This window comes from Phacochoerus africanus, chromosome 11 (genome assembly GCF_016906955.1).
Source record: "Phacochoerus africanus isolate WHEZ1 chromosome 11, ROS_Pafr_v1, whole genome shotgun sequence".
Classification (NCBI taxonomy): Eukaryota; Metazoa; Chordata; class Mammalia; order Artiodactyla; family Suidae; genus Phacochoerus; species Phacochoerus africanus.
This window is the reverse complement of record NC_062554.1, coordinates 116,364,890-116,388,857: the sequence shown is the minus strand read 5'-3', so window position 1 is coordinate 116,388,857 and position 23,968 is coordinate 116,364,890. Positions and strand designations below refer to the sequence as shown.

Below are 23,968 nucleotides of genomic sequence, written 5' to 3'. Positions count from 1 at the left end.
TTTAAATCATAAATGGATGTTGGATTTTGTTAAAAGCCTTTTCTGAACCTATTGAGATGATTATATAGTTTTTATTGTTCCATTTGGTAAAATAGTGAATCACACTGGTTGATTTTCAGATATTGAAGAATCCTTACTTCCCTAGGATATATCTCACTTGATCATGGTGTATGATCCTTTTAATATATTGTTGGATTTGGTTTGCTGGTATTTTGTTGAAGATTTTTGCATCTATCTTCATCACAGATATTGGCCTATAGTTATTCTTTTGGTATCAGGGTGTTGTTGGTTTCATAGAATGAGTTTGGGAGTGTTGCTTCCTCTGCAATTTTTTTGACTCTAAATATTCGATAGAATTCATCTGTGAAGCCATCTGGCCCTGGACTTTTGTTTTTTGGAAGTTTTTTAACCACACTTTCAATTTCAGTACTTGTGACTGGTCTTTTCATAATTTGTTTCTTCCTTGATCAGTCTTTGAAGATTGACCTTTGTAAGAATTTGTCCATTTTGTCTAAGTTGTCTGTTGCATTGGCACATAGTTGCTTGTAGTAGTCTCTTATCCTTTGTATTTCTGTGGTGTCAGTTATAACTTCTTTTGCATGTCTAATTTTATTGATTTGAGCCCTCTTTGGCTCTTTTTTTTTTTCTTGATGAGTCTGGCTAAAAGTTTATCAACTTTGTTTCTTTTTACAAAGAACCTGCTTTTATTTTCATTGCTGCTTTTTTTTTTTTTTTTTTTTTTTAAAGGACTGCACTCATGCCATATGGAAGTTTCCAGGCTAAGGGTTGAATTGGAGCTGCAGCTGCAGCCTATGCCACAGCTGTGGTAATGCTGGATCCTTAACCCACTGAGTGAGGCCAGGGATCAAACCCGCATCTTCATGGACACTAGTTGGGTTCGTTGCTGTGGAGCCGCAACAGGAACTCCTGATCTTTTGTTTTTTCTAGCCTCTATTTCTGCTCTGATCTTTGATTTCTTTCCTTCTACTAACTGGGTTTTGTTTGTTTGTCTTTCTCTATTTGCTTTAGGTGTAAGATTAGGTTGTTTATTTGACATTTTTCTTGTTTCCTGAGGTAGCCTTGCTATCATTATAAACTTCCCTCTTAGAACTGCTTTTGCTGCATCCCCAAAATTTTGAATCATTATGTTTGCATTTTCATTTTTCTAGGTGTTTTTTAATTTCCTCTTAGATTTCTTCAGTGATCCATTGATTACTTATTAGCATTTTGTTTAGTCCCTACGTTTTCGTGTTTTTGTTTTTGTTTTGTTTTGTTTTTATTTCTAGCCTTATAGTATTGTGTTTGGAAAAGATGATTGATATGACTTAAGTTTGCTTGTTAATTTTTTATTAAAATACAGTTGATTTACAATGTTGTGTTAATTTCTGCTCTACAGCAAAGCGACTCAGTTATACCTATATATACGTTTTTTGGTATATTGTTTTTTGTCATGGTCTGTCCTGGAGATTGGATGTAGTTCTCTGTGCTATAGAGTAGAACTTTGTCGTTTTTCCTTTCTAAATGTAATAGTTTGCATCTACTAACTCCAAACTCCCTGTCCACCCCAATCCCTCCCCCTCCCCCTTGGCAACCACATGTCTCTTCCCTTTGTCTGTGAGTCTGTTTTTGCACTGTAAATAGGTTCATTTATGCCATATTTTGGGCTCCATATATAAGTGGTATCATGTGGTATTTGTTTTTCTCTTTCTGACATTTGACTTAATGAGAATTTTTAGTTCCGTTCATGTTGCTACAAATGGCAGTATTTTTTTTTATGTAGTCCATTGTATGTATATGTCACATCTTAATCCATTCATCTATTGATGGACATTTAGGTTGTTTCCATGTCTTTTTTTTAATTTTCCCTTTTTTTTAAAAGTCTTACTGAAGTATACTTGATTTACAATGTTGTGATAATTTCTGCTGTACAACAAAATGATTCAGTTGTACATATGCACACATCCATTTTCTGTCGGATTACTTTCCCACATAGATTGCCACAGCAATCCCCGTTGGCCAATCATTCCATATACCTCATAGTGCATATCCCAGTACCCAAAGCCCCAGTCCATCCCTCCCTCCAACCTGTCACCTTTAGTAACCGCAGGTTTTTCAAAGTCTGTGAGTCTGTATCTGTTCTGCAAATAAATTCATTTGTATCCTTTTCTTAGATTCCACATGTAAGTGATAGCATATGCTGTTTCTCTTTTACTGTTTAACTTCACTTAGTATGACAGTCCATCCATGTTGCTGCAAATGGCATTATTTCATTCATTTTTATGGCTGAGTTATATTCCATTATACCATAGCATCTTTATCCATTCCTCTGTCATTGGACATTTGGGTTGCTTCCATGTCTTGGCTATCATATATGGTGCTACAGTGAACATTGGGGCACATGTGTCTTTTTGAATTCATGGATTTCTCTGGATAGATGCCTAGCTGTGGGATTGCTGGATCATATGATAGTTCTGTATTTAGTTTTCTGAGGGACCTCCATAGTGGCTGCACCAGGTTACAGTCCCACCAGCAGTGTAGGAAGGTTCCCTTTCCTCTGCACTCTTTCCAGCTATTATTTATAGACTTTTTTTTTTTCTTGACAGTGCTGCACCTGTGGCATATGAAAGTTCCCAGGTTCAGGGTCACATTGGAACTGTTGCTGCAGGACTGTGCCACAGCTATGACAATGATGGATCCTTAACCACTGAGCAAGGCCAGGGATTGAACCTGTATCCTCATGGATGCTAGTTGGGTTGCTAACTTGCTGAGCCACAGTGGAAACTCCTGTTTGTAGACATTTTGATGATGGCTCTTCTAGCTAGTGTAAGGTGGTACCTCATAGTACTTTTGATTTTCATTTCTCTAATAATTAGTGATGTTGAACATCTTTTCAAGTGTGTTTTGGCCCACTGGATCTTGTCTTTGGAGAAATGTCCATGTAGATCTTCTGCCCATTTTTTGATTGTATTGTGTGTTCTTTTTGATAGTGAGTTGCAGAAGGGGTTTGTATATTTTGGAAATTAATCTCTTGTCAGTTGCTTCATTTGCAGATATTTTCTCCCATTCTGTGGGTTGTCTTTTCATTTTGTTTATGGTTTCCTTTGCTATGCAAAAACTTTTATGCTTAATTAGGTTTGGTTTTGTTCTTTTTTCTTTTTTGTTTCATTACACTAGGAGGTGGATCTGGTAAGATACTGCTGTGGTTTATATCAGAGAGCTAGAGGCTTATGTTTTCTTCTAAGAGTTTTATAATATCTGATCTTATATTTTGGTCTTTAATCCATTTTGAGTTTATTTTTGTGTATGATGTCAGAGTATTTTAATTTCATTCTTGTACATGTAGCTATCCAGTTTTCCCAGTACCATTTATTAAAGATACTTTTTTATTCATTGTATATTCCTGCCCCCTTTGTTATGGATTAGTTGACCGTATGTACATGGGTTTGTGTTTTTATGCCAGCACCATTACTGTTTTGATGACTGTAGCTTTGTAGTATAGTCTGAAGTCAGGGAGTCTGATTCTTCCTCCCTGTTTTTCTTTCTCAGGATGGCTTTGGGTATTCAGGGTCTTTTGTGTTTCCATACAGATTTAACAATTTTTTGTTCTATGAAAAATGCCATTGGTAATTTGATAGGGATCACATTGAGTCTGTAGGTTGCCTTGGATAAGTATAGTCATTTTTGAGACTATATACATTTGGTGAGAGTGAGCATTATTATCTTGTTCCAGAATTTAGTGGAAAGACTTTCAGCTTTCCTCTGTTGAATATTATGTTGGTTGTGTGTCTCTCATAAATAGCTTGTGTTCTATTGAGATGTGTTCCCTCTATACCCACTTTAATAAGAGTTTTTATCATGAGTGGATGTTGAATTTTATCAAATGCTTTTTTGGCATCTATTGAGATGATTGTGTTTTACTTTTCTTTTATTCATGTGGTGTATTACATGGATTTATTTTTGTATATTCAACCATCCATGTGAACTTGAGATGAATCTGATTTTGTTGTGCTGTATGATATTTTTTATGTGTTGTTGGATTCAGTTGGCTAGAATTTTAAGAATTTTTGTATCGATGTACATCAAAGATAATGGCCTATAATTTTCTTTTTTTGATGGTTTATTTGTCTAGTTTTGGTGTTAGGGTGATAGAATGACTTCATAGAATGATTTTGGGAGTGTTCCCTCCTCTTCAGTCTTTTGAAATAGTTTGAGAAGGGATAAGTAAAAGTCGTTCTTTGTATGTTTGGTAGAATTCGCCTGTGAAACCATCTGGTCCTGGACTCTTGTTTGTAGGTAGTTTTTTTAACTAACAGGTTCTGTTTCACTTCCAGTGATCAGTCCATTCAACTTAGCCATTTCTGGTAGGGTTCAGCCTTTTTCAACAATGGTTGTTCTACAGATTGTTGTGATTTTGGTGTGCTTGTGAGAGGAGATGAGCTTAGGGTCCTTCTTCTCCACCATCTTGGCTGATCTCCATTCAGCATTTTTATTACCTCCTTTTTGTATTTGGGGTTTTGTAGAGTGCAAAGGTCTATTTCTTTTTTTTTTTTTTCCCCCCTCTTTCAGAGGATTTCTCTTGTTCTCTTAATTGGCAATAGTTCTCTGCTTTTCTGTTTTACTTATATTTTTCTTTATGTATTTTGGAAAAATAGTTGTTTGTTGTGGTCTTCAAGTGCTATTTTTATATGGGAGTGGCCCTGTGTTGACTGATCCCAATGTTTTTGGTCTGAGAACTATTTTTTATATAGATACTTGCCACGTCTTAATTTAGGGTATGCTGGCCCTTGTCCTCTTGATAGGTGGTGTTTTTGGTGTTGTGACCAGAGCCTGCATGGGATGTTGGGTGGTGCATTCTCTTTTCTCTGTGGTTGTCAAAACCATGTCGGAGGCAGAGTCTGCTCCCCAGTTCTTGGAGTAGAAGCCCCTAGATCCATTTCTAAGCTGCATGCAGTATGAGTTAGTTGGGACTAGAGCACACTCTAGGAAAGGGACCCCTATGTATTCTTTCCCAGGAGTTGTTTGCCCTGATGTGTGACTCTGTAACACCACCCTCCAGCCATTGTGCGCACCCACAAAGATCACTGTTGCCAGTACTTCCCTTTGCTGCATTTGCTGCAGGAGTACTTATAATCAGCTTCGAGGTCCCTTAAGCATGCATGCACGCTCACAAAACTATGGGTGAGAAAGTTTGCTAAAGCTACACACCAGCACCTTCAGTAGGAGTTCTGATAATTGGTTTAGATTTTCATCCCTGCTTCTGAATGTGTGTGTGCCCTCCAGGTTTGCGAAAACCTCTACAGTTGAGACATGGCACCATTGTGAGCATGACAGGGAGGGTGCTATGGCAGACTCACACCCCTTTCCCCCCATGTTGACATTGGGACCCCTGTGGCAGACCCTGCTCTGTCCTGCATGCAACCCCACTTGTGGCCTGGGCCACATTCCGGGCCTTTCAGGCTACCCCCAAGCAGCCAAACTGAATCTGCTCCCCACATCTGTCTGCTGAAGCCAGAGTTTTCGCACTAGTCACGGTATACACCAGCAAGAACATGTCTTGGCCTGGGAAATGTGATGGTGGCAAGGACTGTCTCTGTTAGTCTCTTTCCACTCTATGGGGCAGCAGGCCAGCTTCTGCAGTCTCCTTTCAAGCTCCCGAAGTTTCCTTCCCATTCTGTCCTCCCAGCCTGTGAAGGAGGTTCCCAGGGTGAAAGAACCTTACCTCTTCCACAGCTCCTTCCCAGGGGTGCAGGTACCATCCTAATTTCTCCTCTCCCTTTCCTTTGGTCCTCAGTGGTTGTTTGGGAACTTTGTTGCAACTTTTGTTGTGTGGGATCTGCAAGCTTTCAGTAGGTATTCTGTATGAATTGATCTATGTTAGATGTATTTTTGATGTGTTTGTGGCAGGAGGTGAGCTCCACATCCCTGTGCTCTGCCGTCTTGATCTCCTCCCCCTTTCCATATTTTTTAAAAATTATTGAACCTTATACTTAGTAGTCTAAGTAAAGGGCAAACAATTATATTAAAAATAACAGAAAAATATTCACTTTCAACCCACATTATTGGCATTATACTAATTAACTATCATTTTGGCTGAATGTATATCCATAAACGTTAACTTGTTCTGAATTAAGTCTATTATTTAAAATTATTGAGGTGACCCAAAATTACTGGGGGAAATAAAAGATTATAAATAGTGATTAAAGAGGATCACAGCATAGAGACACTGGCAGAGCCTGAGTTTTGACTACCCTTCACTTGTTCCTTGTCTCTGTCTTTTAGATGGTTCCTTCATCAGCTTCAGGCCAAGTTCGAAGTTACTACGTAGACTGGAAAATGTTGCGTGATGTGAAGAGAAGAAAAATGGCTTATGAGTATGCAGATGAGAGGCTACGGATCAATTCTCTCAGGAAAAATACCATTTTGCCTAAAGACCTTCAGGTTAGCTCATTGAGTTTCTATCTATCATAAAACTGTTAAGTCAGATCACTTTTGATACTGTTTATCGTCACTTAGGATGAGTATACTTTCCGGATAACATAATCAGATATTCGCAGTCAACAGATCCTTGTAACTGATATTGGTGAGTTTCAAATTAAAAAGAACTGTTCATTGCTAACTAGCCTTTTAACCATTTAATTAGGTAATACTTGGAAAGTACTGAGGGGTAACCACAAAGAAATTGGGCAGTTATTTTTTTTTAAATTTTTTTTTGTCTTTTGTCTTTTTTGTTGTTGTTGTTGTTGTTGTTGTTGCTATTTCTTGGGCTGCTCCCTCGGCATGTGGAGGTTCCCAGGCCGGGGGCCGAATCGGAGCTGTAGCTGCCGGCCTACGCCAGAGCCACAGCAACGCGGGATCTGAGCCGCGTCTGCAACCTACACCACAGCTCACAGCAACGCCGGATCGTTAACCCACTGAGCAAGGGCAGGGACCGAACCCGCAACCTCATGGTTCCTAGTCGGATTCGTTAACCACTGCGCCACGACGGGAACTCCTGGGCAGTTATTTTGAGCTGCGTTCTCTCCCCACTTCATCTCAGTCTTTGAACCTTCAAGGCATTGAATTGGAAGGCTTTGCCAGTGCCTGGGGCCACATGTCCGGCGTGTGGCCCACACTGTTCTAACCCTACAACATGGGAGAAAGTATTTACAAATCATGTACCTGATAAGGGGTTGATATCCAAAAAGTATAAGAAGTCATACAACTTAAAAAAAAATTGATTTACGAATGGACAGAGGGGAGAAGGATCAAGATGGTGGAGGAATAAGATGTGGCTCTCACCTTCTTCCACAAACACATCAAAAAAATCTCATCTACACGTAGAATAATTTGCACAGAACATGTACTGAAAGCTGGCAGAACTTAAACCTCCAAAAAGGGCAAGAAAGCCTCCACATAACTGGAAGAACAAGAAGAAAAAAAGAAAAGGATTCAGGACAGAACTAGCACTTCTAAGAAGGAGCTGCTAAAGAGGAAAGGAACCCACACCCTGGGAAGCCACCTAACCAGTGGAGATTGGCTGAGAAGGAGGGACCTCAAAGTCACAGAGAAAAGTGCAGCAGCTGGACTGAGGAGGACAAAGTAGAGTGAGACACACAGTCCATCTGCATCACTGCCCTCAGACACCACAGCCTGAGACAGTCGGGCAGGGGCTGGACACTGAGAATCAGGCTCCTGAGGTCAGTTCTGGGGAGAAGACTAGGGTTGGCTGTGTGGAGACAGCCTAGGGGCCAGGAATCCGTGTGCCGTGGGATGGGGAGACAAGTGCTACAGCCGAGGGCACCTGGAAGGAGGTCTGGGCCAGCAGGAGAAGCAAGGCACCTTGGGAGGGTGAGAGGAGGCAGGGTGGACTGCCTCAGGAATTATCTTTCCCTGTGCAGGCGCATACTCTCAGAGGGCAAGGCATCTCTGGTACAGGTTATGGGTGGCCAGTCCCCACTTGGACTAGCTACATGTGACAAGGGCTGTGGATGGCCAGGTACCTCTTGTATGGGCTGAGGGCAGCGGGGGGCTAAGTGCGACACAGCACCTCTTGCATGATCTATAGACCACAGGGGGAAACCACAGCAGTCACCTCAGACACCAGAGGGGGATGTGGCCTGCCACTACTAGGGGTCTGTGAACAAGCACCACCTGGCCCCAGTCAACTCAGAGTTCAGCAAAGAACAGGACACTGCAACTGAGCACCACCTATTGTTGCCCTCACTCCCTTGCTGCTGCCACTGCCAAATGCTCCTGGTGCCGCCTACATGTGAGTGATCACTACCACCTCCCAGGGCCCTGCAACTAGGAGCAGCCTGTGCCACCTTGCCACAGGTCCTTGCCACTGTCAAGGGCCCAGCAACCAGGCACTGCTCCAGGCTTTGCCCATTGCCTCCATCTCCCTGGAAGCACACACAGCACTGTAAAAATAAAAAACTCTCACAAAACACCCAAGGGTGCTCGTGCCTATAAATAGCCCTCCAAGACTACAGTAGTTTTCCCTAAACTTACGGAATAAGAAAAATATAAGCAAAGTGAAGACGCTCAGGAACCATTCCCAGTTAAAAGAACTGGAGAATTCACCTGAAGCAGCAAACAATGAAACAGACCTCTGCAGGCTAACAGACATGGAGCTCAAGAAGGAGATGGTGAAAATACTGAAGGAATTAAGAGTAGATAGGAACGGTAATGCAGTTTACTTTGGAAAGGAGCTAGAAAATAGAAGGAGGAGCCAAGAAAAATGAGAAAGTTCATTTGCAGAGATGTAGGCTGAGTTAAAGGCATTGAAGAGCAGAATGGATAATGCAGAGGACTTAATTAGTGACTTGCAAGATAGAATAGTGGAAATCACCAAGCCAGGACAGCAGACAGAAAACCAAATGAAAAAGCATGAAAGCAATATAAGACATCTACGGGATAATGTAAAGCAGGCCAATCTACGGATAATAGGAGAAGAAAAAGAAAAGGAGACTGAAAATATATTTGAAGGAATTATGGCTGAAAACTTTCCAGAGCTAAAGGAAACAGATATCCAGATACAGGAAGCACAGAGGGCCCCAGACAAGGTGAACCCTAACAGGCCCACACCAAGACATGTTACAATAAAAATGGCAAAAGATAAAGAGAGGATTCTAAAGGCAGCAGGAGGAAAACAAAGAGTTAATTATAAGTGAACCCCCCATAAGGCTGCCAGTTGCTTTCTCTGCAGAAACACTACAGGCCAGAAGAGAGAGGCAAGATACACTCAAAGCTCTAAAAGGGAAAAATCTGCAGCTTAGACTACTCTACCCAGCAAGAATATCATTTAAAATAGAAATAAAGAATTTCTCCAACAAACAAAAACTGAAAAAGAGTACAGCAATGCTAAACCCATTCTTTTTTTTTTTGTCTTTTTGTTGTTGTTGTTATTGTTGTTGTTGTTGCTATTTCTTGGGCTGCTCCCTCGGCATGTGGAGGTTCCCAGGCTAGGGGTTGAATTGGAGCTGTAGCCACCGGCCTACGCCAGAGCCACAGCAACGCGGGATCCGAGCCACGTCTGCAACCTACACCACAGCTCACGGCAACGCCAGATCGTTAACCCACTGAGCAAGGGCAGGGACCGAACCCGCAACCTCATGGTTCCTAGTCGGATTCATTAACCACTGCGCCACGACGGGAACTCCCTAAACCCATTCTAAAAGAAATGCTGAAAGGGCTCCTCTAAATAAAAAAGAAGAAGAAATAGGATGGAGGAATGCACAACTGGAAAGCAATCACTTAAACAAGCCAGTACACAGATCTAAAAGAAAAAAAAAAAAAGCTATTGTAAAAGCGACGATAAACACAAGGAACAGAAAAGGGCAAACAGTGAAGATGTTAAAAAAGGACGTCAAAATCATAAACTGTGGGGAGGGGAAGTAAGAAAATCGAGGCTCTTTTTTTTTTTAGAGTGCGTTTGAGCCTATGGGACTATCAGGCTAAAGCAAGCATATATAGGAAGGAGTTAACATCCTTGAAAAACAGGGCCACCACAAATCAAAACCAAACATGACATCCCACAAAACCTAAAAAGAAGAGGAGGCAAGCGTACAATAAACGGAAATCATCCAACCAAAAAAGGAAGGAGCAAAGGAGAAACATTGAATCAACTGGAAAACAGGGTTTAAAATGGCAATAAATACACATTTATCAATAATTACTCTAAACACCAGTGGACGGAATGCTCCAATCAAAAGACGCAGAGACACAGATTGGATAAAAAAGCAAGAGCCTACAATATGCTGTCTACAAGAGACTCACCTTAGGGCACTGGACCCATGCAAATTGAAAGTGAAGAGATGAAAAAAGATATTTCATGCAAATGGAAAAAACAGGAAAGCAGGTGTTCCAATACTCATATCAGACAAAATAGACTTTAAAACAAAGCCCATAAAGAATGACAAGGATACTAATGATAAAAAAAGATCTATTCAAGAGGAGGATATTCCAATCATCAATGTATATACCCCTAATGTAGGAGCAGACAGATACATACAACAAATACTAGCAGACATAAAAGGAGAAATCCATTGGAATACATATTAATTATAGTAGGAGACTTTTAACACCCTGCTAGCATCCATGGACACCATGACCAGGTGGGCTTCATCCCAGGTTCACAAGGATGGTTCGACTTTCACAAATCAGTTGTCATATACCACATTAACAAAAGAAAAGTCAACAACCTCATGATCATCTGAATAGATGCGGAAAAAGCATTTGACAAAGTCCAGCATCCATTCATGTAAAAACTCTTACCAAAGTGGGTGTAGAGGGAACATACCTTAATATAATCAAAACCATTTATGACAAACCTATAACTAAAATAATACCCAGTGGAGAAAAGCTGAAAGCCTTCCTGCTAAAATCTGGAACAAGACAAGGATTCCTGCTCTCACCACTTATTCAACATAGTATTGGAAGTCCTAGCCACAGCAGTCCAACAAACAAAAGAAATAGAAGGTATCCAATTTGGAAAAGAAGAGCTAAAATCGTCATTCTGTGCAGATGACATGATGCTATATATAGAAAATTCTAAGGACTCCACTCAAAGCTACTGGAACTGATCAACAAATTCAGCAAAATAGTAGGATACAAGATTAACATTCAGAAATTGGGTGCATTCCTGTATGCTAACAATGAAATATTAGAAAAGGAATATAAAAATACAATAGCTTTTAAAATCACACCACAAAAAATTATATACCTAGGGATAAACCTAAGGAGGGGAAAGACATATGCTGAGAACTAGAAAACATTAATCAAGGAAATTAAAGACGATTCAAAGAAATAGATATTCCATGCTCCTGGATTGGAAGAATTAGTATCATTAAAATGGCCATGTGACCCAAAGCAATCTACAGATTCATTGTGATCCCTATCAAATTACCCATGACATTTTTCACATTACTAGAACAAACAATCCCGAAGTGTATATGGAACCGTAAAAGACCCAGAATTGCCAAAGCAATCCTGAGGAACAAAAACCAAGCAGGAGGCATAACACTCCCAGACTTAAGACAATACTACAAAGCTACAATAATCGAGACAGTGTGGTCCTGTTACCAAAACTTACAGACCAATGGAACAGAATATAGAACCCAGAAATAAACCTAGACACCTATGATCAATTAATCTTTGACAAAGGAGGCAAGAATATAAAATGGGGAAAATAAAGTCTTTTCAGCAAGTGGTGCTGGGGAAAACTAGACGGCCACATGTAAATCAGTGAAACTGGAACACACCCTCACACCATGCACAAAAATAAACTCAAAATATCTTAAAGGCTTAAACGTAAGACAAGACACCATCAAACTTCTATAGGAGAATGTAGGTGGAACATTATCTGATATCATCGTACAAATATTTTCTTAGGTCAGTCTGCAAGGCAATAGAAATAAGAAAAATAAACCAGTGAGACTAAATAAACTAAGTTTTTGTACAGCAAAGGAAACCATTAAAAACAAACAACCCTACGGAATGGAGAAAATAGTTTCAAACAATGCAACTGACAAGGGCTTAATGTCTAAAATATACAAACAATTTATAGAACTCAACAGCAAAAAAACTAAAACCCAGTTGAAAAATGGGCAGATGACCTGAGTAGACATTTCTCCAAAGAAGATGAACAGATGGCCAACAGGCACATGAAAAAATGCTCAACATGGCTAATTATTAGAGAAGTGCAAATCAAAACTACAGTGAGGTACCACCTCACACCAGTCAGAATGGCCAGGATTAACAGGTCAACAAATAACAAATGCTGGAAAGGGTGTGGAGAAAAGGGATACCCTCCTTCACTGTTGATGGGAATGTGTATTGGTACAACCACTGTGGAAAACAGTATGGAGGTACCTCAGAAAACTAAATGTAAAACTAACTGTATGACCCAGCAATCCCACTCCTGGGCATATAACCGAACAAAACTTTCACTGAAAAAGATACATGCACCTGTGTATGTTCACGGCAGCACTATTCACAATAGCCAAGACATGGCAACAACCTGAATGTCCATTGACAGACAAATGGATTAAGACGATGTGGTATATATACATGATGGAGTATTACTCAGCCATAACAAGAAAATAATGTCGTTTGCAGCAACATGGATGGAACTAGAGGCTCTTATACTAAGTGAAGTAAATCATAAAGAGAAAGACAAATACCATATGATTCACTCATATTTGGAATCTAATATATAGCACAAATGAACCTATCTACAGAAAAGAAACAAACTCATGGATGTGGTAAACAGACTTGTGGTTGCCAAGGGCTAGGGTGAGGGAGTGGGATAGACTGGTAGTTTGGGGTTAGTGGATTTGCCACCTATTGCATTTGGAGTGAATAAGCAATGAGATCTTCCTGTATAGCACAGGGAACTATATCTAGTCACTTGTGTTGGAACATGATGGAAGATAATGTGAGAAAAAGAATGTGTGTGTGTGTGTATATTTATATTTATGACTGGTTCACTTCACTGTATAGCAGAGGTTGACAGAACATTGTAAATCAACTATAATAGAAAAAATAGAAGGACAGAGAATCTGAATAAACATTTTTCAAAGTAAGACACACAAATGGCCAATAGGTACATGGAATGATGCTCAGCATCATTTATCAGGGAAATAGAACTAAAAATCACAATGAGCTGTAGTTCCGTTGTGGCTTAGGGGCTAAGTGGTGTTGTCACTGCAGTGGCTTGGGTCACCACTATGGTATGGGTTCCATCCTTGGCCCAGGAACTTTCACATGCAGTGAGTGTGCCCCACGCCCAAAATCATAGTGAGCCATTACCTCACACCTGTCATAATGGCTGCTGTCCAAAGACAAGAGATAGGTCTTTTCAAGGATGTGAAGGGAACACTTGTGCATCCTTCGTAGGAATGTAAATTGGTGCAGCCACTATGAAAAACAGCATGAGATTCCTCAAAAAATTAAAAATAGAACTACCATATGTGATCCAGCAATTCTATTTCTGAGGAGAAATCTGAAGGAAATGAAATCACTAGATAGAAATAATATCTGCACCCCCTGTATGTTCATTGCAGCACTATTCATAATAGCCAAGACATGGAAACAACCTGAATATCCATCAACAGACGAATGTGGTATTCATTCAGAGAATGTGATTCCCCCCCCCCCCCCCCCGAGTACAGTACTATTTAGTCATAAAAAATAAAGAAATCCTGCCTTTTACAGTAACATGAATGTATCTTGAGGGCATTATGCTAAGTGAAGTAAGACAGATACTAAATGAAGTGATATCTGAATTACTGAATTCATAGACACAGAGAGTGGAATGGTGGTTATCAGAGGCTGGGCGTTGAGGGAAATGGGGAGATGTTGGTCAAAGGGTACAGACTTGGGGTTATAAGATGCCTAAGTCCTGGGGTTCAGTAAGTACAACGTGGTGACTGTACTTACAGTTAACAGTACTGTATTATTTATTTGAAAGTTGCTAAAAGAGTAAATCTTAAAAAATAAAAAAAAGTAAATCTTAAGTGCTCTCATACACACCGCAGAAGTAATTGTGTGGGGTGATGGAGGTGTCAACTAACCTTATTGTGGTAATTATTTTTTGTAATATATACATGTATAAGAACATCACATTTTATTCCTAAAACTTGTACAGTGTTATATATCAATTATATCTCAATAAAGCTGGGGAAAAGATCATTTGGGGAAACAGCAGAAATGCACTGATGTATTTTCCAAAAGAGAAATGAGAATGTCTGTGGCAGCTCTGTTGGTTATAGCTCAAAACTGGAAGATACCTAGATGCCCATCAGTTGTAGAATGGATAAATGAATTATGGCGTATTCCCACAGGGGAAATTAGCACCACTGAGAGTGAACAAATTATAACACATGCAGCAGTATAAAGAATCTCTCAAGCATGTTATTGAATGAAAGAAGCAAAACAGAAGTGAATGCAAAAGAATGAGTACTCTGGTTATATTTACATAAAATCGAAACAAGAAAAACTCATCTGTGGTGTTAGTAACCAGGTTACTTGTTAGCCAGGAGGTCAGTAACTGAAGGGAGGCCAATAATGTGTCTTCATCTTTTAGACTGGTTATATAAGTATGTTCTGTTTGTGAAAACTTCTGAGCTTTTACACCTATGGTTTGTGGGTTCTCATGTATCTATGTTAAGTGTCAGTTAAGTTTGAAAAATTATATCAAGAGCGTGTCAAACATTTCTGTCATTTTTCTAGTCTGTTTGTTTCTATTCATGAGAGGTTAAGGTTCACTACCGTGTCTGGGGTTCTTTAGCCAAACTCTGGCTACATTAATGAATATAGCTCTTTGTTCTCTTCCTTTAAGCATTGACTGATTGTCTAGAATAAGAAAATACATGTGATCTGTGTAAATAATGTTGTGACTTCCCCTAGGAAGTAGCTGATGAAGAAATCGCTTCCCTTCCCCGGGATAGCTGTCCTGTTAGAATCAGAAATCGGTGTGTTATGACGTCCCGTCCACGAGGTGTAAAGCGGCGCTGGAGGCTTAGTCGTATCGTCTTCCGTCACTTAGCCGACCACGGGCAGCTGTCTGGGGTCCAGCGAGCAATTTGGTAATCAGCTCCAGAACCTATTGAACTTGCAAGGAAACCAGTTCTGGCAAGAGACTTTTCTAACAGACAAAAAGCTTTTATGAGGGTGCAGAATAGGAGTCTAATCTACCGAATGCTGTCTGTAGTTAAATTACTTTTACATTTTAAATGAAGAAATTTGAATGTTTCCTTCTGTCAGTGAATTCTGGCTGTGAATTATCTTTTCTCTTGGATTTAATAAACATCCTGTTACCAGGCATAGGGCAAAGGATAGAGTAATAAAAAAATATTTCTATGAAAGTAATGCTCTGTATGCTTGTCTTTTCCTTCGAGTTTTTAGTCTTTTAGCAATACAAAAGGGTTCCTGTATTTTTTAAGAGCGTTATTTTATACAGCAATATTATGTTATAGGTAATCCAACTCAATTGGTATGTAGCAATTTTTAATCATGAACTGGGTACCTTGACCAGCACAGCTCATTTATTTGTTAGGCAAACAATACATTGGAAGGTAAAGCTGATGTTTTGAATTATCTAACTAATGCTCAAGTTCTTTATGTAATAGCTAAACAGAGGCAGAACCACTAATCATTTTCTTGTTCCATCTTCAAGGATCCTTAGAACAAAATATGTCTCTTTAAGCCCTGAAAATCTATCCAAAGAGGAAGAGTTTTGCTGGAATAGTATATTTCTCTGTATTCATATTTATTTAATCTGTGACATAAATGAGTAAAGATAGCTAAAGTTTGTCTTGTGCAGTGTTGTCAGCCCAGTGATAGTACATGCATGGAGTAGTATGGAAGCATCGATCCAGAAGGTATTTCTGGAGCTGAAACCTGAACTTAGGAAGCAAGGGGTGAGACTCTTTGCAAAGGGAACAGTGGAAGCAAAGGCACAAAGGCATCAAATAGTGACCTGCTGTTATGTCAATAGATCAGAACTAAGAAGCACATGACAAAGGCCGTTATCGAGGAAGACTTCACATGTGTGAAGGAGCTGAGACTTAAATACCAGCTGTTGGAGAGTTTTAAGCAAAGGGATGACATGATAGTTTGCTCTTCAGACAAATGACAGCTATGTAGTAGATGGCCATGAGAAGAAGTGGCTGTAAGATATATAAGCAACTAGGGAAGGTGTCTAATTGTTGAGGAAGAGAAGGACCTGAACTAAGATAGTAGAATTAGCAGAGTAGTTGAGAGGACAGATTTTAAAAGTTTATTTAGGAAAGAAAATTGGGCAAGATCTATTTAAGTGCTTTAAGAGCTTTGTCTGGGTTCCTGGTAAGGGTGACTATATACATGGTAGAAGGTAAATCCAAAGTAGAAAATTATGGGGGGGAAAAGAATGATTTGGTGGGGGGGAGACACGATATGTACCTAAGTTCAGGTTTCAGGTTTACAATGTTGGAGATGCCTGTGTCATCCCAATGGGAAAGTGTAGTCTGGAAATCAGGTCATGAGAGGGAATCAGCAAGATATACCTTGGATACATAGTTCCTAAATTTTTTTATTATTGTAGTTGAAAAACAGCCATGTCCTTTTTTTTTTCTTTGTCTTTTTGCCATTTCTTGGGCTGCTCCCGCAGCATATGGAGGTTCCCAGGCTAGGGGTCTAATCCGAGCTGAAGCCGCTGGCCTACACCAGGGCCACAGCAACGAGGGATCTGAGCCGCGTCTGCAACCTACACCACAGCTCATGGCAATGCCGGATCGTTAACCCATTGAGCAAGGCCAGGGATCGAACCCGCAATCTCATGGTTCCTAGTCGGATTCGTTAACCACTGTGCCACGACGGGAACTCCATATTTCCTAAATTTTTATTACAACTTACCAACTGGAATGCTCTAGCTAATATCCCAACTAGTAACCAGTGTTAGACAGATCATAACTAGAACATGAAGGTTGCTGATCTCTGGCGTGTCACTGATAATCCACCTTCTCCTTTGAATCAGGGTCTAGGCATGATCCATACATTTGTTATGGTTGCCGATTCCCACTCCTCCCTTTTTTCTTCATATCATTAATTTGCTGGAGGAGCCAGGTCATTTGTCCTGTTAACATTTGGCTGTTTTCTTCTTCATGTGTCCTTTTAACTTAGTCTTCTATCCCTGTGAAGTGGTAGCTACATTCAGAGGCTTGACTAGATTCAGGTTCAGTATTTTAGGAATGAACTTTCTCAAGTGTGCTGTGTACTCTGTCCCATAGGCACATAACTTGTCCAATTTTTAGTGATGATCAGTGGATTCAGGTAGGGTCAGTCTAATTTGTGCATTTGAAGTTCACCATTTATTAACCTGTCACCTAATAATTTTAGCATTTCACTCATGGTTTCAATTAATGGTTATATTCTAAACTCCATCATTTTTTTCTGTGTTAGCCAGAACTTCTCTGTAAGGAATTTTACCTTAACAATTTGTTCTCCTGAAATACATTTCTTAAATTCTAGATAAATGGAGTGATTTTCTATCTGTTTTTTTTTTTTGTCTTTTTTTTTTTAGGGTCACACCTGCAGCATATGGAGGTTCCCAGGCCTAGGGGTCTAATTGGAGCTGTAGCTGCTGGCCTATACCACAGCCACAGCAATGCAGCATCTGAGCCACATTTGTGACCTACACCACAGCTCACAGCAAGGCCAGGGATCAAACCCACATCCTCTTGGATGCTAGTTGGGTTCATTAACCACTGAGCCACGATGGGAACTCCCCTCTGTCAATTTTTGGAGTAAATGAGTTGGTGCTCTAGCAACTTCCAGAGGTTAACAAATGATTTTCACTACCATTATAAACTTGTAGATTTTCTGTATGTGTAATGTTTCAAATCACTCCAGACATTATTTATTTTTTTTGTCTTTTTTTTTTCAGGGCTGCACCTGTGGCATATGGAAGTTCCCAGGCTAGAGGTTGAATTGGAGCTGCAGCTACCAACCTGTGCCACAGCTACAGCAGCACTGGATACAGGCCAAGTCTGTAACCTACCTACACTGCAGCTCTTGGCAATGCTGGATCCTTAACCCAGTGAGCAAGGCTATGGGGTGAACCCGTGTGCTCATGGACACTAGTTGGATTCATTACCATTGAGCCACAGCAGGAACTCACAGACATTATTTTGATGCTCAAATGAATCCTCCCGCTCTTGGGTCCTGTATCTTGTTGACTTGGTACAGGATGTTTGATAGTTCATTGTTTTCTGACATAAGATAACCTAGGCTTTTCTTGTATATTTCCTGCCTTAGACATTGTTTTCAAGGGTCCCTCTTCTAGTAGGAGATGGTAGTTTGAAACCACATTTGAGCATACAGAGTGCTGCTCATTGCTAGTGAGTTCTCAGTTATCACTTTTATTTCTTTTGGTGGGCTTTGCCAGGAAATAAGTATGTTTTTAAAAATAAAAAATAATGGTAAGTTTATACTGGTTTTATACCATAAAAAAATGTTAGCTCATGGAATTCCTGTCATGGCGCAGTGGTTAACGAATCCGACTAGGAACCATGAGGTTGTGGGTTCGGTCCCTGCCCTTGCTCAGTGGGTTAACGATCCCGCGTTGCTGTGAGCTGTGGTGTAGGTTGCAGACGCGGCTCGGATCCCGCTTTGCTGTGGCTCTTGTGTAGGCCGGTGGCTACAGCTCCGATTGGACCCTTAGCCTGGGAACTTCCATATGCTGCGGGAGTGGCCCAAGAAATAGCAAAAAAAAGACCAAAAAAAAAAAAATGTTAGCTCATAATGACATCAACCTACTTATTACCATCATCACATAATACATAAAGTACTCCTTTTAATATTGATTGCAATGTAATGCTTGTGTGAGGGGATTTTTATTTATTTTTTTGTCCTTAGAAAATGGATGAAACACTGTATTCTAAAGTCACTTGAAAGTACGTTTATAACAACTTTATATGCATTTTGGTTTCAAATTTGCAGGTTAAGTTTTTTATTTTTCTCTTTAAATTTTTTTTATTACAGTAAAGTGATTCAGTTACATAATTAAAATCTTTTTTTCAGTTCTTTCCCATTATAGGTTATTATAAGGTATTAAGTATAGTTCCCTGTGCTATATAGTAAAACTTTAACTGTTTTATATATAGTAGTATATATATCTTAATCCCAAACTTCTAATTTATCCCTCCCCCCTTTCCCCTTAGGTAACAATAAGATTATTTTTTATGTTGGTGAGTCTGTTTCTCTTTTGTGAATAAGTTCATTGTACTATTTTTTTAGATTCTACATGTAAGTGATACATAATGGCTGCTGTCTTTCTATGACTTCACTTACTATGATAATCTCTAGATCCATTCATGTTGCTGCAGATGGCATTGTTCTTTTTATTGCTGAGTAATATTCCATTGTGTGTGTGTGTGTGTGTGTATGTCTGTATGTATACGCCACATCTTTATCCATCCATCTGTTAATGGACACTTGGGTGCTTCCATGTCTTGGCTATTGTAAGTAGTGCTGCTGTGAACACTGAGGTGCATATATCTTTTCAAATTATGGTTTTCTTTGGGTAGGTGCCCAAGAGTGGGATTGCAGGATCACATGGTAACTCTGTTTTTAGTTTTGTAAAGAACCTTCATGCTGTTCTTCACAGTGGCTGCACCAATGTACAGTCCCACCAACAGTATAGGAAGGTTCTCTTTTCTCCACACCCTCTTCAGTGTTTATTATTTGTAGATTTTTTGATGATGGCCATTCTAACCAGTGTTTAGTGGTACCTCATTTTAGTTTTGATTTGCATTTCTCTCTCTCTCTCTTTTTTTTTTTTTCCTTTTCTAGGGCCGCTTCCCATGCCATATGGAGGTTCCCAGGCTAGGGGTCTAATCAGAGCTGTAGCCGCTGGCCTGTGCCACAGCAATGCAGGATCCGAGCTGCGTCTTCAACCTACACCACAGCTCATGGGAACGCCTGATCCTTAACCCACTGACTAAGGCCAGGGATCAAACCCGCAACCTTGTGGTTCCTCGTCGGGTTCGTTAACCACTGTGCCGCGATGGGAACTCCTGATTTGCATTTCTCTAATAACAATGTTGAGCATATTTTCATGTGCCTATTGGCCATTTGTATGTCCTCTTTGGAAAAATGTCTGTTTAGATATTTTTTAATATCATATTTTTATTTATTCATTCATTTATTCATTTTTGTCTTTTAGGGCCACACCCACAGCATATGGTGGTTCCTAGGCTAGGGGTTGAATTGAAGCCATAGCTGCTGGCCTACACCACAACCACAGTAATGCAGGATCCAAACCACGTCTGTGACCTATCACCCCAGCTAATGGCAATACCAGATCCTTAACTCACTGAGCAAGGCCAGGGATTGAACCTGCGTCTTCATGGATGCTAGTCAGATTCATTTCTGCTGAGCCATGAGAGAAACTCCCTGTTTAGGTTTTTCTGCCTATTTTTTAATTGGTTTGCTTTTTTGTTAGTTGTATGAATTGTTCGTATATTTTAGAAATTAAGCCCTTGTCAGTCCCATCATTCACAAATATTTTTTCCTAATCCCAATGTTTTTTAAATATTGTTTATGGTTTCCTTTGCTGTGTGTTGCTGTGTGCAGAAGCTTATAAGTTTGATTTGGTCCATTTGTTTATTTTTGGTTTTATTTCTATTGCTTTGGGAAATTGACCTAAAAATATTGCTGATTTATGTCAGAGACTTTTGCCTATATTTAAGTCTTTGGTCCATTTGAGTTAATTTTTTTTTTTCTTTTTAGAACTGCACCTGTGGCATATGGAAGTTCCCAGGCTAGGGGTTGAATTGGAGCTACACCTGCTGACCTGTGCCACAGCAGTGTAGGATCTGAGCTGCATCTACGACCTACACTGTAGCTTGCAGCAACACCAGATCCTTAACTCACTGAGCAAGGCCAGAGATCAAAACTGCATCCCCATGGGTACTAGTTGTGTTCTTAATTTGCTGAGCCACAATGGGAACTCCAGTTCAAGTTAATTTTTGTGTGGGGTGTGAGGGAGTATTCCGGCTTCGTTGATTTTCATGTGGCTGTCCATCTCTCCCAACACAACTTGCTGGAGAGACTGACTTTTCTCTATTGTATATTCTTTCCTCATTCATTGAAGATTAATTGACAGTAGATGTTTTAAGTTTATTTCTGGGCTCTCTGTTCTGTTCTTTTGACCCATGTGTCTGTTTTGGTGCCAGTATGACACTGTTTTGATTACTGTAGCTTAGTTGTGTAGTATTATCTGACGTCTGGGAGGGCTGTGTCTCCAACTTTGTTCTTTTTCTTCAGGATTGCTTTAGCAGTTCTGGGTCTTTTGTGATTCCATTTAAATGTTAGGATTATTTGTTCTAGTTCTGTGAAAAATGTCGATAGGGATCATAATGTGATTTAATGAATCTGTAGAGTGCTTTGGGGACTGTGGCCGATCTAACTATATTAAGTCTTCCAATCCAAGAATATGGTACATCTGTATATTTCTCGCAATCTTCTTTAATTTCCTTTATCATTGTTTTATAGTTCTCAGGGTATAAGTCTTTCACCTCCTTCGTTACATTTATTCCAAAGGTATTTTTATGCAATTTTTAAAAAGTTTTTTTTTTAACTTTCTGATATTTCATTGTTAGCGTAAAATAATGCAACAGATTTGTCAATTTTTTTACAGTTTTTATTGAGGTGTAGTTAATTTATAATGTTTTGTTAGTTTTAGGTGAACAGCAAAGGGATTCAGTTATACATACATACATTTAATACATAGGTGTATGTTCTTTTTCAGATTCTTTTCCATTATAGTGTATTACATGATTTTGAATATAATCCCCCTTGCTATACAGTATGTAGGTCATTATTACGTATTTTATACGTGGAAGCTATGTTAATGTTAACCCCAAACTCCTAGTTTATTCCCACCCTTCCACTTCACCATCCCTACTATCCCCTTTGATAATTATGTTATTTTCTCTGTCTGTGAGTCTACTTCTGTTTTGTAAATAAATTCATTTCCTTAATTTTTTTTTTTTTAGGGATTCCACAATTAAGTGATACCATGATATTTGTCTTTGACTTCATTTAATATGGTAATCTCTATGTCCATCCATGTTGCTGCAATGGCATTATTTTGTATATGTTAATCTTGTATCCTTCTAACTTGCTGAATTCATTTAGTTCTAATACTTAAAAAAAATTTTATTAGAGTATAGTTGATTTACAGTGTCGTGCCAGTTTCTGCTGTATAGCAAAGAAACTGTGTGTGTGTGTGTGTGTGTGTGTGTATGTATATATATATATATACACACACATTCCTTTTCTTATATTATCTTCTATCATGGTCTATCCAAAGGCACTGGATATAGTTCCTTGTGCTATACAGTCAGACCTCATTGCTTATCCATTCTAAGTGTAATTGTTGGCATCTACTAATCCCAAACTCCCTCTCCAGCCCACTCCCTCCCCCTTGGCAAACACAAGTCTCTTCTCTATGTCTGTAAGTCTGTCCCTGTTTTGTAGATAATTTCGTTTGTGCCACATTTTAGATTCCATATATAAGTGATAATCATATGGTATTTGTCTCTTTTTGACTTACTTTCTTAGTATGAGAATCTCTAGTTCCATCCATGTTGCTGCAAATGGCATTTCATTCTTTTTTATGGCTGAGTAGTATTCCATTGTGTGTGTGAGTGTGTGTGTGTGTGTGTGTGTGTGTCTGTCTCTCGATGAACATATAGGTTGTTTCCATGTCTTGGCTATTATGAACAGTACTGCTGTAATTTTGCAAGTGCATGTATCTTTTTGAATTATAATTTTGTCTGGATATATGCCCAGGAATGGGATTGCTGGATCATACAGTAGTTCTGTAGTTTTCAGAGGAACCTCCATATTGTTTCCCATAGTGGCTGTACCAATTAACATTCCCACCAACAGTGTAGGAGGGTTCCATTTTCTCCATACCCTCTCCAATATTTGTTATTTGTAGACTTATTAATGATGGCCATTCTGACTGGTGTGTACCACCTCACTGTAGTTTGGATTTGGGCATTTCTCTGATAATTAGTGATGTACATTTTTCCTTGGGTGCCTATTGGCCATCTCTATGTCTTCTTTGGAGAAATGTCTATTTAGGTCTTCTGCCTATTTTTCAATTGGGTTGTTTATTTTTTTGTTTTTGAGTTGTATGAGTTTGTATATTTTGGAGATTAAGCCCTTGTTAGTTCCATCTTTGCAACTATTCTCCCATTGCATAAGTTGTCTTTTTTTTTTTAATGGTTTATTTTGCTGTTCAAAAGCTTGTAAGTGTGATTAGGTCCCATTCATTTATTTTTATTTTTATTCCTACCTTAGGAGACCTACCTAAGAAAACGTTTGTACTGTTTATGTTAGAGAATGTTTTGCCCAAGTCTCTTCTAGGAATTTTATGGTGTCATTATCTTATGTTAAAGTCTTGAAGCCATTTTTAGTTTACTTTCGTGCATGGTGTGAGAGTGTGTTCCAGTTTCATTGATTTACATGCAACTGTCCAGTTTTCCCAGCACCATTTGCTGAAGAGATTTTCCCATTTTATATCCTTGCCTACTTGGTCAAAGATTAATTGACCATTGGTGTCTGTGTTTGTTTCTGAGTTCTCCATTCTGTTCCCTTGATCTGTATGTCTGTTTTGGTACCAGTCCCACACTATCTTGATTATTGTCTTTTTATAATGTTGTTTGAAGTTTGGGAGAGTTAAGCCTCCTGCTTTGTTTTTTTTCCCCCTGAGGATTACTTTGGCAATTCTAGGTCTTTTATGGCTCCATACAAATTTTTGAATTGTTTGTTCTAGTTCTGTGAAAAATGTCATGGGTAATTTGATAGGGTTTGTATTGAATCTGTAGATTGCTTTGGGCACTGCGGCCCTTTTAACAATACTAATTTCCAATCCAGGAGCATGGGATATCTTTCTATTTTTTTGAATCCTCTTAATTTTCTTAATGTTTTATAG

At 39.3% G+C, this 23,968-nt stretch overlaps 1 protein-coding gene across 2 annotated transcripts in view; it reads left to right on the top strand.

Moving 5' to 3' along the window:
- Positions 1-15,351, top strand: part of MRPS14 (mitochondrial ribosomal protein S14) — a 32,819-nt gene extending 17,468 nt beyond the window's left edge. For both annotated transcript variants that reach the window (XM_047753499.1, XM_047753500.1), the window contains exons 2-3: positions 6,280-6,438; positions 14,890-15,351. In XM_047753499.1, coding sequence (XP_047609455.1) covers positions 6,280-6,438; positions 14,890-15,072 — 342 coding nt within the window. In that variant the 3' untranslated portion in view covers positions 15,073-15,351. The remainder of the gene's footprint in view (positions 1-6,279; positions 6,439-14,889) is intronic.
- Positions 15,352-23,968: the final 8,617 nt, after the last annotated feature.